The sequence below is a fragment of the Argiope bruennichi genome, chromosome 4 (genome assembly GCF_947563725.1).
Source record: "Argiope bruennichi chromosome 4, qqArgBrue1.1, whole genome shotgun sequence".
Taxonomy (NCBI): domain Eukaryota; kingdom Metazoa; phylum Arthropoda; class Arachnida; order Araneae; family Araneidae; genus Argiope; species Argiope bruennichi.
The window spans coordinates 74,986,417-75,001,499 of record NC_079154.1 but is presented as its reverse complement, the minus strand read 5'-3'; the positions used below and the strand labels follow the sequence as shown (position 1 = coordinate 75,001,499).

Below are 15,083 nucleotides of genomic sequence, written 5' to 3'. Positions count from 1 at the left end.
GTTATGATGGTGCGAAAAGTGTCTTTTCAAGTATAAATTTTTGCACGGAACAGTTGCAATTGGTGCACATTTACATCAAAAAAAAGAGAGAGAAAGTGAAACTATTCGGTCTATTTATATCTCACTGTAGCATAAAGTGTCTAAATATTTGAAAAATAATGGATAATTTCTTTATTTTTAGTATTCCCTCAATGATTTTTAAATGTTATGGTGCAGGATTATTTCAGGGTGCTACAATAGAAAAAAATATGCAATTATTTGTAAAATACCTTCTGTTCATGATAATCCTTACAGTTTTAGGAAAGAATTTAATTTTTTAAATCCTTAAAATTAACAACTTAGATTTATTTTAATGCTTTATAAATTTTATGATTAAATTAATTTTAGCCAAAATTCTATCACTGGTAGTTTTTTTTACATCTCAGATTTATCTATAGTAGATCCCTAAAATAATCTAGAATCAGTTTTTTTTCCTCGTCGTTGGAGATAACGAAGTGGTAACTAAACAAAATGAAGATAATTAAAAACCCAATTACAGCAACCTTCCAGCATAGTCTTCAAAATGACGAAACGCACCCTTTTTCCACTTAGTATTAATATTAGTGTCATCAAAACAAACGGTATCCAAGTCTTCTAATCAAATTCTTTATTCATTTAGGTACATTTTAATTTCAGAAGCAGTGCCATTGGCAGATTCAATACAGAGCCCATAGAGACAGAGCCAATACAAAAGAAATCATGATTTTGGATAGTATATTGATGCTTATCTTATTATTCAGTCCATTCGATAATTAAATTCTTATATCTCCTGTCAAAATAACTATTCGGAATCTTTTTGATTGTAATTTTATAAATTACCTCTAGTACAATTTTTTATATCTATCAAATTTGAAAGTATTAGTCATCAAGCGTGTTTTATGCTATAGCGTGTTTTATGCTATAGCGTGTTTTATGTTTAGTCTTCAAGCGTGTTTTATGTATTACCAAGTATTCCGCAGCGATTTCTATTTAATACTGTAGCTTTTAGTTTTATCCTGACTTTATCTGACTCGGATGTACCATTTCAAAAAAAGGCATGACTAGCATTCATCAGCAATATCCATGACTGTTGAAACACTTCACTATATTAATCAAAAAAAGTATATGGTATTTTTTCTAAAGTATCCCAAATGCTAAAATGGATTTAGAAACTACCCTTTTAAATTTAGTTTTCAATTTGATTGCCCTCTTTAGTATCTAAAGTTCATAATATAAATGTAGCGATCTCGACACAGAAACATCCTAGAGGTCATCTGCTGATTATTGGATGTTTTTGACGCCACTGAGACAGCCTTAAGCCGATATTATTAGCGTCGAAATCTGCCCGTTCCCAAAGACGGGAAATGACTCCAAGTTTCTACGATTTATATTTTAATTTCAGATTTATACTGACTGACTGAATTTCACATTGATCAGGCTGAATGTGAGGATTCAATTTTACTTTCATTAAAAGTGAAAAAATAATTCTAATCGGATATGTGGTTTTAATATTGAGCTATTATAAATGTGTCTAGCTAGTGTGTTTCTAAGGAATTTAAAATAATATTAGCGTACTTTGAACATTAATATTGAACTATTATAAATGTGTCTAGCTAGTGTGTTTCTAAGGAATTTAAAATAATATTAGCGTACTTTGAACATTTTTATTCACAATTCTTGGAGAGAAGCAGGAATGTACCTGGCGACGTTTTTGTAGAGAAACAAAGCAAGTAATAATTTTTGTCAACAGAAAAATAGTTTTTTTTTTTTAAATATTTCGAAAAGAAAACATAATTTTTTATGAAAATAAAATTACTCGTGCGAGTTGTGGACCAACGTTGAGAATTTTCAGATGTCAATTCTTTAGAAATGGTCGTAGACTATTTCGTCAGAAGCGAAATAAGAGCATATTAATAATGTACTTTCGTTTTCGCTGCTCGTGAGACATTTTTACACAAAAGTATAGCGAGTATTTTACTAAATACTGATAACTTAATATGATGTTGTTTAAGCGATACGATGCTTCCAATACGATATACTTAATATGATATTCACTTAAGTATAGGTAGGTAATGAATATTAAGTATATGCATATTAATATGATTAAGTATTACTATGTATTTCTAATATGATGTTGTTAATTAGAAATAAATTATCTAGCTTCTTTTGAAATCAAATATTTAATAATCTTACGAGCCTAAATTGAGATCTGTTTACATTCGTTTCGAATTATTTTTATATATTTTTGATGCAATCACATTTGCACAGACACAGACCAAATTATAATTATTTTCCCTTGAAACCTTGTATTGCTAACTATTCTCATTTCAGAAAATTGTATTTACAATTTTTTCGTAAAATTAGAAAAAAAAATGAATTATAATTAGTTTTACCAGTTTAATGCATTATTCACAAGTTCCGAAGAAAATAATTACTTAGTAAATAAAGATTTTTATTAAATTACAAATAAAATATTGATAAGTGTATTTAAATTATTAATGTAATTAAAATATGTAAATTAAATTAATAATTATAATTAAAATATTTAAATAAGCGTAAAATAATAAGTTAGAAAACATTCTAGGTCTGAGTGCTGCAATTAGTTAGATCAGATAATTGCTTCCAATCCTTGAAGATGGGTAAATAATGCTGAGAATCTGATAACCACCATTTACACAACTGAGTCTATGAAATTTTCAAAAAGAGTTTGAAAGTATTACCTACGATTTTCAAGAGTGAATCTAATAGCAATACTCAAGTAATCTGATTCTATAAACTGTACTTAGCAGAGGTTATATTGCACTATTATTATTTTAAGATAATTAACGTACATGCAAAATTGACGTAATAAATCCCACAAAAGGATGACTTCCTACTTATTAGCTGTACTAATTCAACAAACTAGTCACCAAGAAGCGTTAGTATATTTATTAAAATATAGCTTACCAAGTTTATTTTCTGGTTTGAAGAATGAACAATTGGTTTCAGGGTGTTCTAATAGCTACGGATGTTAGGCACTTTGTGAGGGAGTCAGAAGGTTTTTTTTTACAAATACATCAATATTGGATGCGAATCCGGATACCTGAAAAAAAAGTCTGATGTTTGTTAATTCATTAGATTAAAATAACATCAATAATTTATTATATTTAATATTTAGAGAATTTAAATAGAGAGATGAAATATTAATAAACAAACTAAAATTTAAAAATTTAATAATATTTTTGACCCAATACGCATCATCATATTAAATTATTTTAATTCACAGAAAGTAATACCTGATGCTAGAATATAATATATGAATTTCGTAAACATAATCATCGATAATATGTAGACATTTGTGTTTCTCTAGTGTAAATAGTTTAATGAATTTCTTGATCAATTTTTTTCTCTGCTACAGCAATAACATTTATCAATATTATAATATCGAAATCGTTCCCTTATATATAAATTTTTCAATAGATAAATAAAAAATAATTAAAAATATCATAAAAGTTAGCAATATACAGTGTAATTGAAAGTAATAAATAAAATAATAATAATTCGTTTTCGAATGTCTATATGTATAAAATAATTGGTATGCAAATCGAAACAGCATTCATGATACATAATTTAATCATTAACAATAATTAATTGCACTTGAAATGGATTTTAAACATTAATACAAACTATTATATGCTATGAAATTTAATATTGTAACTTAATAATAATTAAAAATAATGTGTTATCTAAAACGTTATAAAATTAAATGAAAATATTCATATTTTCCTACAGTTGAATAATTTCGTAGTTTCGATTCAATTCGGAGAGTTATCAATGCCATAAACAATCCGAATCCTATCTCATCGTCGGTAATTTCATTCGACTGAATAGGAAAAACAAATTTAGTTTACATAAAGCATCGGTATATCCTAATTCAAAATCAATATTCTTTCTTGCAGTGCTGCATTATAGCACGACTTTATTCCAATAATAATGTTTATCTCACTCTAGAACTTGGGTATTAAACTCTAGTAAATCAGGAATTGATTAAATTTACATAAATATCATGTGTCATCTTGATTTAGCGCCCGGGATCCAAGAGGATAAACAGCGAGAGCTTAACGACCCTTTGGAGGATCGTTAAAAACAATTCACTGTTTCAGGTCCACTATCATTTTCCCATCAAAATTGATAGCATTGAGTGATGATCGTTTTGCAAGTAAATAACTCCCTTACTTAGTATTTTCTAATGTTCATTTTAATAGTACCAATTCATAATTGCAGAAAATTAGTTTAATTAAGATTTCATTTAATGTTCATATCAAATAATATCAGATAGAGTAAATTTCGAGCCTGGAGCAGATTTTTTACTTTAATGTAGCATTATTATTTCATTTAAAAGTAAATATAATTGAAATTACTTCTAGTTTTACAAAAAATGATATTATAATCTATTTATTTCTATAGTTAAAAGTAAGTTCCTTAATTTATTTACTAAAAATCCATTAATCTTTTTATTGACAAGAATGACTTATAATATATTTTTAACTACAATTGAACGTTGAAGATTTATAATTATATTATTATTTACCGATAGTTTTTATTTTTAAAAGCCAATCATGCAAATATCTTTTGTGTTTATTGTGATTATTTTAAGAAAAAATTAGTTTCTTACATAATGAAAATGAATAAAAAGTTAATTAATAAAATTTTGAAAATTCTAAATCTTTCTCCTTTTTTTTGTGGTAATTATATGCAGAATTAAGATGTTGATGCTACATATATGTAATTAAATAACTGACTATATTCTGTAATGAAAATTGATTTTTTGCATAATAGATATTTACAAATTTGAATAGTGTAAAATTTCTTAGAAAATTAAGTACCCAAATTTTAATTGCAAAAAACCCTTCAAAGGTATAAATTGTATACGCTTATATCAAGATAAACTTTTTAAATCTTGTGGTTTCAGTGTCAAAATATGTAAAGCTCTTAGATACATATATTCATAAATATGATTATAAAGTATCTATATAAATCGTTATTTGTATAATTAATTTCATGGTTGATTCTCAAGCATTTTCATTAAATATCTTGAAAAATTATTAAATATTCCAAAAACAATTTAAGAGTAAGTTTTTTTAAAAAAATTAATAACTAACATGATTTTAGTAAATGCACCCATAATTATGTTTGTCTCATTCTGTAATTACCATATTAAATTTTTTTTAAATCAAATTTATTTTATTAATTGTTGAATATCAAAGATGCATTTGGTAAATAAAGTTCTGAATCATTTTGATTGGTAAATTTTGATTTATGAGTGAAAATTGAGAATTATCAACAGGGGATTAGAAGTCTTTTATAAAAGATTATTAAAAACAGTTTTGCTACTTCAATTCTACTTTCAGTTTGCCCATAAAGTTGATAAATTTCGCTTTTGAGTACATTTTTACTAAATGCCTTTTTTATTTTAATATTTTCTTATAAAATTTTAAATACCAGTAACCCACAATTCCAGAAAATTACTTAAATACATATTAAAATGAAAGATATCATGGAATTAACATCCTAGGTAGGATGAGATTGACTTTGAGCTATTTTTTTTTATTTCTGTGCGAAAGAATATACCTATGATCAACGTGTATCACTGTAATAAAAGGAATCCTTTAATTGGCTTTCATTGCTAATACAGAAGCAATAGAGATTGGTCACAATTAATGATACATTAAATGTTCAAATATACCGCCTTTTTGATTAACAACTACTTAACTGACATTCTTAATCTCTAAAGAGAACACAGTGATAAACAGTCTGCTTAAAATTAATTTGTATCTTGAAGAGTAATAAAATTGTATAAAATATAGTTGAGAACAGTTTTTGCTATTGGAGTCTTGCATTGTAAAGAATCCTAATTTAGCTTCGCAATGCACGGTCATCTCAGCGCAATTAAATTTTCAAGGATACGCTTATTATATTCTCAATCTTCGCTCAATTTATTTAACTGTTTAAAGTAGAAATTCATGACACTTATTTGAAGCAGCATCGATCGAAGATTGTAGCAGCTAATTAGTGATTAGTACAGTTTTTTCACCATCCATATTGAAAAGAAGATAAAACAAAAAAGTTGATTTTACTTGTTTATTAGTAAAAAAAATCGAATATCCTTATGAAACTGTACTTATATTTGTCTGCATTCATAAGTATTATTATACATTCAAAGATAATGTACTGAGTTTAAAATTTACACATTTGGCAAAATAATATTTATTAGTAAATATATGTTATATTTCTATTTTCTCGTGTACTTAAGTATAGAGAAAGTTTAGTAATCGTCCGAAAATTCGAACTCGAGATTTTGACGAAACTTCACGTTTTAGACTTCACTGGGTTCGAAAACGTTTACGGAAAATGCCCGTGTATCTGTCTGTGATAAAGATAATTTAAAAACGATTTCTGCTACACAGTTGAAATTTGGTATACAATATATCTTTACACCAATCTGCAGATTTCTATCAAATCTTGAATAATATCCGTTCAGAGGAAATTCATCTTTCCGGCTGTTTGTATAATATAAACCGAACCTAACTACAAACAATAATATAAACTGAATAATAACTACAAACCGAAGAGTGCTAGGCAGATAAGATTCAGTGCACAGATTTATCATCCATACCGTGGAACCTGGGAAAGTTTAAGCCTAATCCAACTACGGGTTGACAGTCTGTCGGTCTGCAGTTTCAGAAATAATCAAATGTTATAATACAAAAGCACAATGACTTAAATATATCAGATTTGTGAATATAATTGGTGATTTTAAGTGCAGTTTTGTGTCAAATTTTTGCTTCAATTGGTTCAGAAAAGCATTATAAAACAAAAATTTGAGTTTTCGATATTATTAACGTATGACAGGAATTAATCGCCAAATAACTCCCCAAGTCTATCACGATTAATACAGGAAAAATGCTAAATTTACACCAAAAATTATTTTGTGACTATTGTACTCCATTGCTATGGCATGATAAATTTATTACAAAGTATGCGAGAAAGTCTTTGGGAAACTATTTCCGTTTGTTTATCTCATTTATTATACAGAGTAAAAATGAAAAATCATTGAGATAAAAGCCTCTCAAGAGGCATAGAGATTTAAATAATTTCCTCTCATCGATATCAAAGTTATTTCACCGATGGTTAAATTAAAAAAAAAAAAAACTCTTCTTTAGATAAGTTAACTCATATAAAAGGTTAAAATCACCTCAACCACTTTTAATGCAATCAAGAAAAAGAATATATATGTGTCAACCTCTGAAAACAACAAAGAAAATGCATCCATGAATAAATTATCGTAAAACACGTGGTGTTGACTGCTAATTACCATTCGCTGATAATTGAGTTTAAAGGTCTTCCCTATACATGCCACTGAAACCCCCAGTGGAAAATGTGAGATCTCTATTATGAATGGTTCTTTAAGGGTTCATATCTGTCCAATCACTGCATTTAATTGGTGTAGTTATGTAGAAAGGTAATGACCATGAAGAAGATTTTAAAATGCCTTTTACATATTCATGGGGTCAAAGTTATGGAATTTTCCAGAGAATATGTGCTTTTCGAACCGTGAGTTGGATATTTCTGTCGAATCAAGATCAGTACGATTTGTCTTCCGGACGTTTGATAGAAAATGCCGACTATCAGACCTCCCCCCCCTCAAATATTCCCTTTTTTTTCGCTCTCCCTTTCTATGGATCCATCGGGTTTCCTAATGAAATATAGGACGTCGCCCCATTTTGACGTTTATATTTTTCCCTCCTGCTCCAGTATTTTTGCTCCAAATGTTTTGCAGGTGTCAGTTCGATCGGGTATATATTTTCACGAATGTATAAAAAGACGAGATTGTCTTTTTTTCTTCTTCTTTCTTATTTTCTACTTCTTTTACTGCTACATTTTTTCTTCATTGGCTTTGCTTCGATCTATTCCACCAGAGTTCTTTTTGATGGCAGGTCTAAGGCAGATTGAAGTCTTCATTAAGATAAACCAGTCGTGGGAGTATGTGTGTGTGTTTGCATGTATGTATGCTAAAAATGAAGAAAATGAATGTGCCAGGAGATATGCTGCTATCCATCCGAAGTTACTTATAATTTATTCCGATTCAATCCAAATGACGGGGGGAAAAGGTAGAGGGAAACGAGAAAAGAAAGCGAAAATCGCATAAACTCTTTCTCGTAGCGAATACTTTTTTTTTTTGAAATGCATTTTTAAAATCCAGTTTCTATCGTAGATGAAGAGAGGTTGATTTCACAACATCAGAATCGGAGATTCAAAAGAGAAAATGATACGTATGACATCAGGAATGCTTCTTTTCAATCAGTTGTTAGTTTTAAAAAAATATTTTCTTCGGTTGAAGATTGATCAAATATTAAGATTCTTTTGCATTACGAGGGAAAACGACTAACTGTATTATTTTTCAGATTACAGAACTCGTTTGAGATTTATACTTGAATCTATTGATTGCTATATTACAGACGGAGCTTTAATCTTAGAAACAATTTTTTTTTCTAGACTTTCAATTCACAAATACCATCTACTTTACTTTTTAAAACATGTATTTGCATTACATTTTTCTTATATCCCTAGAATTCTAAATGCTGTGGGGTGGGGGCTTTGAATATAAGAAAAATAATTATATTAATATTAATTGAAGATAAATAATTATAATAAAAAATTAATTTTATCTAATATAATAAAAGGTGATAGTTTTTCCGAATAAAAAACTTAGCTCTGCTAAATGAATAAATTAACAAAAAAAAACAATCTTTATACTTTTTTGTATTAGAATTAAGTAAATGAAGAATACTTTGTAAATAATAATAAACTGCGCACCTCTAAAATGCTTAATTTTATTTTTAAAAAATGCAAAAAAACTAATTAGAATTGGATTTTTGTGCTAGAATTTACTACTAGAAAACAACTCGGTTTGAAACTGTTTCAAAATAATTTTCGAAGCACAGGAGCATGAATTACGCATTATTGTATGGAAATGGAATTTGATTTATAGTAGAGTTTGATATATCATTTTATTATTTTCTGCTGAGCATTAAATATAATAAATTATATTATTAAATATAATAGAATTTATTATATTTAATAATAACATAAATGGAATTTTGGTATTATTACTGTATTCGAATGACTTCATCCGATGGAATTCGGATTGTATATACAAACATGTACCAAAATTATTTAAAACATTAATATTTTGGGTTCTGTTTATAGAAAGGTTACATTTTTCTTCCACTTTATCTAAGTTGTCTATATGTATTCCCACACATATTTTTACTGACATATACCATCCGTTAGTCACCTTTTGGAATTATTATATTTAATTTTTAAATTCTTGGCATTAATGTTTTAGAAAACTTTCTATAATTCAAAAAAAATTTATTTGCATATAACAAATTTTTTAAACTGATATATCGTCTGATATAATAATATATTTTTAAAAGAAATTAACTGAAATCCATACGATGGGTTTAAACGTGGGGTTTATATATAAATATATATATATATATATATATATATATATATGAAGGTCCGCAACTTAAAAAAAATCCATAATTTGCAAAAAAATAAAATAAAAATATGTTAATTTGTACAGAAATGATAGAAACTATGCCGATTTTTTATTTATTTTTGTCACGAAATTAGAATAAGAACTTTTCGCAGTTTTCGAATTAAACCATGAGATAGGTCTGTAATTATTTTAAAGATGGTCTATCATGCATATATATATTTTTTGTGATAGTTATATAGTATGTGCAATCAAAATACGAAAGAAATTCTTAATATACTACAGAATTATTACATAAGTAAATGCAGAAAGTATGCTGCAAAACTTATTAAAACTTCACCGAACAGCATTTCCTTTTCTTATCAAAGTTGGCAAATAATCGTTTGTAAACCATTATTCTCAAAAAAAAAAATGATGACTTTATTCAAATTTTCTTTAAATTATATAAAGAAAGAATTTTTATAAAGATTATATATATATATATATATATATATATATATATATATATATATATATATATATATAATGTTATGATTTATAATCAACTAACTATACATGTTATTCAAATATTAGAATTATCGATGAATCAATAACAATTTTAACTGCATTATTATAGTGCATTTTAGAAACCCAAATTTGTCTTGACAATCAAGGATTTCATAGCATTTTCAAACTTAAGATAAATTTTGTAAATCGAAATGTCTGTACTTGATTGGCTTCGTAGACTAATGTCCGTTTTTGAATACAGATAAATACTGTTTTCAAATAGACCTTTTAATTTTTAAGTCATTATGCGGCAAAGATAATACCCGAGTAATGACTCTACTTTCTATTCTCTTACTTCGTATCAGTACTGGGATATTTGACCTACGATTATCTATTTTCTCAAATCATAAAACTAAATGCCTTAATTCAATGTTAAACAAGATTTTGCTTGTAAGTCACTTCGATCTTAAATGATACCTGGAGTTTCAGCGTCAAATCCATATTTATCAACAACTCAAGTGTTTTAATCCTATTTTCGATTTTTTTTTTTTAGTTGCATTTATTCTACGCTAAATCTATAAGAATATAATTATCTAGATATTCACATAATGAATAGTTTTTATGATACGACTTAAAATGATTTTTTTTCTGCATTATCCGGCTGGGACAGATTTTTAATTAAATTCACTATCTCTTTTTCAAACAATTATGAACAAACGAATAATTTAATATGTAATAAAACATTTTCTTGGAAAATGTTGAAGATTTATCTTGGAAAATGTTGACAACAAAATCATTATTAAGAATATTTCATAGATTTCACTGATATAGTATGTAATATTATTCACGTATTATTGAATCCATTTAGAGTGCACCTCACACAATCATTCGTATTACAAATATGCTTACTCCATATTGAGGGAAGATGTAAGATTAAAGCCCCCGTGACGGTAAAAATGCGACAGTCATACAAATCGTGACAATAAGTCTGAACTCAGTAGATTCCCTTTCCTCGAAGATCCAATTAATATCTCTATGAAATTTTTTTTTCTTTTAAGAGGTAAACAAATTCTTAATATCCAATGTTAATTAGTTTAATTGGGATAGTTGATGTTATGCAACCTTTTTATGTCTAATGCTAATTATTTGAATTGAGATAATCGATGTTATCAACATCTTGTTATCAGTGACAAGCTTGGATGACAAGTTTTTTGATAAAATATTTGGATACGAATCAGATACTGATTGCATTTGAAAATCTTACATACAAACTGGTAATTTAAATAAAAACAAATCATGAAAACACTTGGCAGATTATTTCGAATAACATATTAACTATGTTACAGTATTCATTTTACGGTTTTATATCATTACTTACATTCATTTTTACCATGGTGAAATCGGTTTCGAGATGACGCTGTATGACATTGTCAACTTGAGAGCAGATAGGAAAAGGCTCTAATAGTAAGTTATTAAAAAAGTGTTTTATTTTTCTGTGTGTAAAATCACATTTATTTCTAGGAAAGTCATATGCATAGATATACTTGAAAAGCAAAAATATTAAATATTAATACATAAATAAAAAATAAAGCAAAAAGTGCGACTCGGACTGAGGACACGCAAAATACGCGTCATTCATGTTGTTCGGACCACTAAACTGCACTGTTAGTTAATTTTGTGTGTGTGTGTGTAAAATCACGCTTTTTTAGGAATGTCGCCTATATAGGTAAACTTAAGACAAAAACCTTATCTAAATATATCTAATATAATAATCTAAATATATCTAATATAATAATCTAAATATATCTAAATATGAAATAATAATATAATATAAATACAAATCGTTAGAGCAATTTCAGAGTTAAACAAAATACATTTTTATATACAAGAATTGCTCGTTTAAAGTTATAAGATAATGAAATTAATGCGCACTAGGGGCATAATATACTTTCGGACTCTACCATCATCATATAACTTCACTACATGTAATATATTTCTAATACATTCTCACTTATAAATACCACAGAATAGAAATATTCCACTATGTAACAAAATGGAACGTAAGAGAAATTATGAACTTCCTTCCTTTTCATATCGATTTTTTTTTCTCTTTCCTTAATGAAGTTTTTGAACCTACGTCAGCTAAAGTCAATTTTACTTAAAGCACTTTCGATATTCAAAAGTTTAACTAAAGAGAAAATTCCTTGCGAATCTAATAACGCTCAGGAAAGCACTGATTTGTTTCAGTTGATTGGTTTATTGATCGTAAAATCTTTCTAACGCTTAAGAAATTCCCTGGCTTCAGACGGGGACTGACTTTCTTTTTATTCCACATTAGAGACATACGAAGCAGTTGAAGTGATGCAATTTGGATATCTCTTATTACTTTTGTAATTAATGATTGATGATCTCAAGCAATCCTGTTTGTAGTTAAGCGAATTCAGCTTAATAACCAAATATGATAAATTATTTTAAATGCGTTTATTTCTAATTATCTAAAATTGCTTAATATCACTACTGAATATCCGACATGTTATTTACCACACGCAAACAGAATTTGAGCTCTTTCAAATACATGCATCTCCCTTCTTTAAGTATCAATATATGATGAGGGGAAGGACCTTAAGTATGCAAATTTAAGATTCAAAACCTTATTCTATTAGAATAAAATGAATTCAATTCATACGATATTGGTTTAGTAGAATTAATGAAGAAAAGCGTTTTATAATTTGAAGTCAATGGAAAGTTGTAACTATGATGATGTAGCCGCATTATAAATACACTTCAATTTTGAAGTGCCATAATTTTTTTAATACGAAAAAGTAAACTAAAAGTAAATGAAGCCCTCAAAAATAAACCCTCATTTTGCAAAAAAAATTAGTAATTTTACGCTTAATTAGGGATATGAAAACTTATCATGACACAGATATGACTTTTCATACTGTTAATTAATATTCTGATTTCTATTTATGCTTTTTTAAATGTAAATCTAAATTTTTCACACAAATTTCCGTCTTTTGACCAGGATTCCTAAATATTTTTTTTCATTTCATTTTGACTAAAAAATTTTATAAATATGTAACTATAGTGATAACTTTTTATTGCCTTCAAATTTTGAATTGCAGAAAATTGTTTCGCTGATACTCCCTATTGTGAAATATTCTGAATATTAAACAAAATCATAGGACTTTCCAAAAAATATCATTTGAAAATAAACATTCAACCAGAAAATCGTAGAGTATGAGCACATGTTACAAATCAAATTTGATATCGAGGGACAGTTGTCTTTTCCTGGTGTTACTAGAAAGCTTGGAGAGGGAGTTTTTATTCAAGCACTCGTCTTATTATCTAACCGGAAACAGAATATTATGTAATGGCACGAAACGTTGAAATGTTTCTTCATAGAAATGGTGCCTAACCACCCAAACCGCCAGAGTAGAACATCAAAGAAACTAGATTCATAGTGAATGTAATTTGGCGGATAATCTAACAAAGTTACGCAGAGTACATCTAGACAGAAGAGGTTTTAATGATAAATCTATTGTTTTATCATTTGTGTACTACTATTATTTCTTATTCAATTCTATCGTTTTTCTAAAACAGTATTAACAGAATGATTGAATCACTTACCATATTGGCTTTCGTCTCTAATCAAAAAGCACCGGCATCATGATTCTGTATATTTGTAAGCATCTTCATCTATCCTGAGCACCATTATTGGGTGAAGTTTCACCATAGCCGCCGCAGACTCTGCATCTTAGACGAAAAATGGAGGAAAATAATGGTAAGACATCTTACAAATAAATAAAAAGAATAAATCAATAAAAATACCATTGCACCAATATCCTGATCAATACAAATCAATATCAATACCGCTGTGTCAATATCCTGATCAATACAAATCAATACCAATACCGTTGTACCAATGTCCTATACCACTATCGTAATCAATATTAATCAATCAATCAATACAAATCAATGCCAATGCCATTATCCTGAGCACCATTATTGGGTGAAGTTTCACCATAGCCGCTGCAGACTCTGCATCTTAGATGAAAAATTGCAGTAAATCATCTCACAAATAAATAATGAAAAAATATAATAAATCAATACTAATACCACTGCTGAAAAAAAAGAGTATGTCTCAAAATATGAAAGATTTAACGTCAATGCAGCCAACTAGAAAGAAACTTCAGAATCTAAATAAAATAATGAAACATAAGCCTTGGTATTCTCAAACATTTAATTATGACACGACAAAATTTCTTTGGTGATTAACATAATATTTAAGTCAAACCATTTTATCTGTAAAGCAATATATATATATATATCTGTGGTAATGCTTGACAGAAAAAAAAAATCCATAATCCTTAAATAATGAAGCACAAAATAAAAATTTAAACTTAAAGCAATCTGTTTTAAAAAGCACGTAAAGAATTTCGCCGATAATTACTCTAAGCCATTATGATAGATTTTTTTTCTTTTAATTAGATTTACAACAATCGTTTGATTTTTCTTTATATTTTCTAACAATTAGTTTAGCTAGGAGATTTTAATTACTGGCATATACAATCCTTAACCTTATTTTGTAGCAATTAGTAAAACCAGTAAATTTTAATTACTATCATATTCTTTCTTTAATCTTGGAGAAAAATAACATTTTAATTAATTAAGGTCAATCCTTTGGTAAATCATATAAAAAAGCGAAATGCATGAAATACATTTTTAAGTTTAGTGTAGATTTTCAATCTTCATAAAAAAGAAGCTCCTTTAAACTAATCACGACTCCTTAGTTTTTTAGTTAAAGCTCTAAATTACTTAAATAGTTACAATTTTGATTTTCTACAACAATCAAAATCATCATCTTATCTGTTCGATTATTTAGTTATAAGTTAATTAATGCAAAGAAACTAAAATTAAAGGCGATTGTATTTGTCATAAATTTATAATTAGGATTTAATGTCGGTGTGTCATATGAAAGGGAATTTAGTAGATAAAAATGTATTCATTTCGAATAGTATTAATTCTTAAGTGA

General features: G+C 27.4%; 1 protein-coding gene across 1 annotated transcript in view; it reads right to left on the bottom strand.

Annotated features, from left to right (window-relative positions):
- The window catches only part of LOC129966074 (nephrin-like), a 679,668-nt gene that overhangs the window by 9,111 nt on the left and 655,474 nt on the right, over positions 1-15,083 (bottom strand). The window contains exons 22-23 of the mRNA XM_056080443.1: positions 13,679-13,804; positions 2,965-3,100 (exon numbers count right to left, since the gene is read on the bottom strand). Coding sequence (XP_055936418.1) covers positions 13,716-13,804 — 89 coding nt within the window. The 3' untranslated portion in view covers positions 2,965-3,100; positions 13,679-13,715. The remainder of the gene's footprint in view (positions 1-2,964; positions 3,101-13,678; positions 13,805-15,083) is intronic.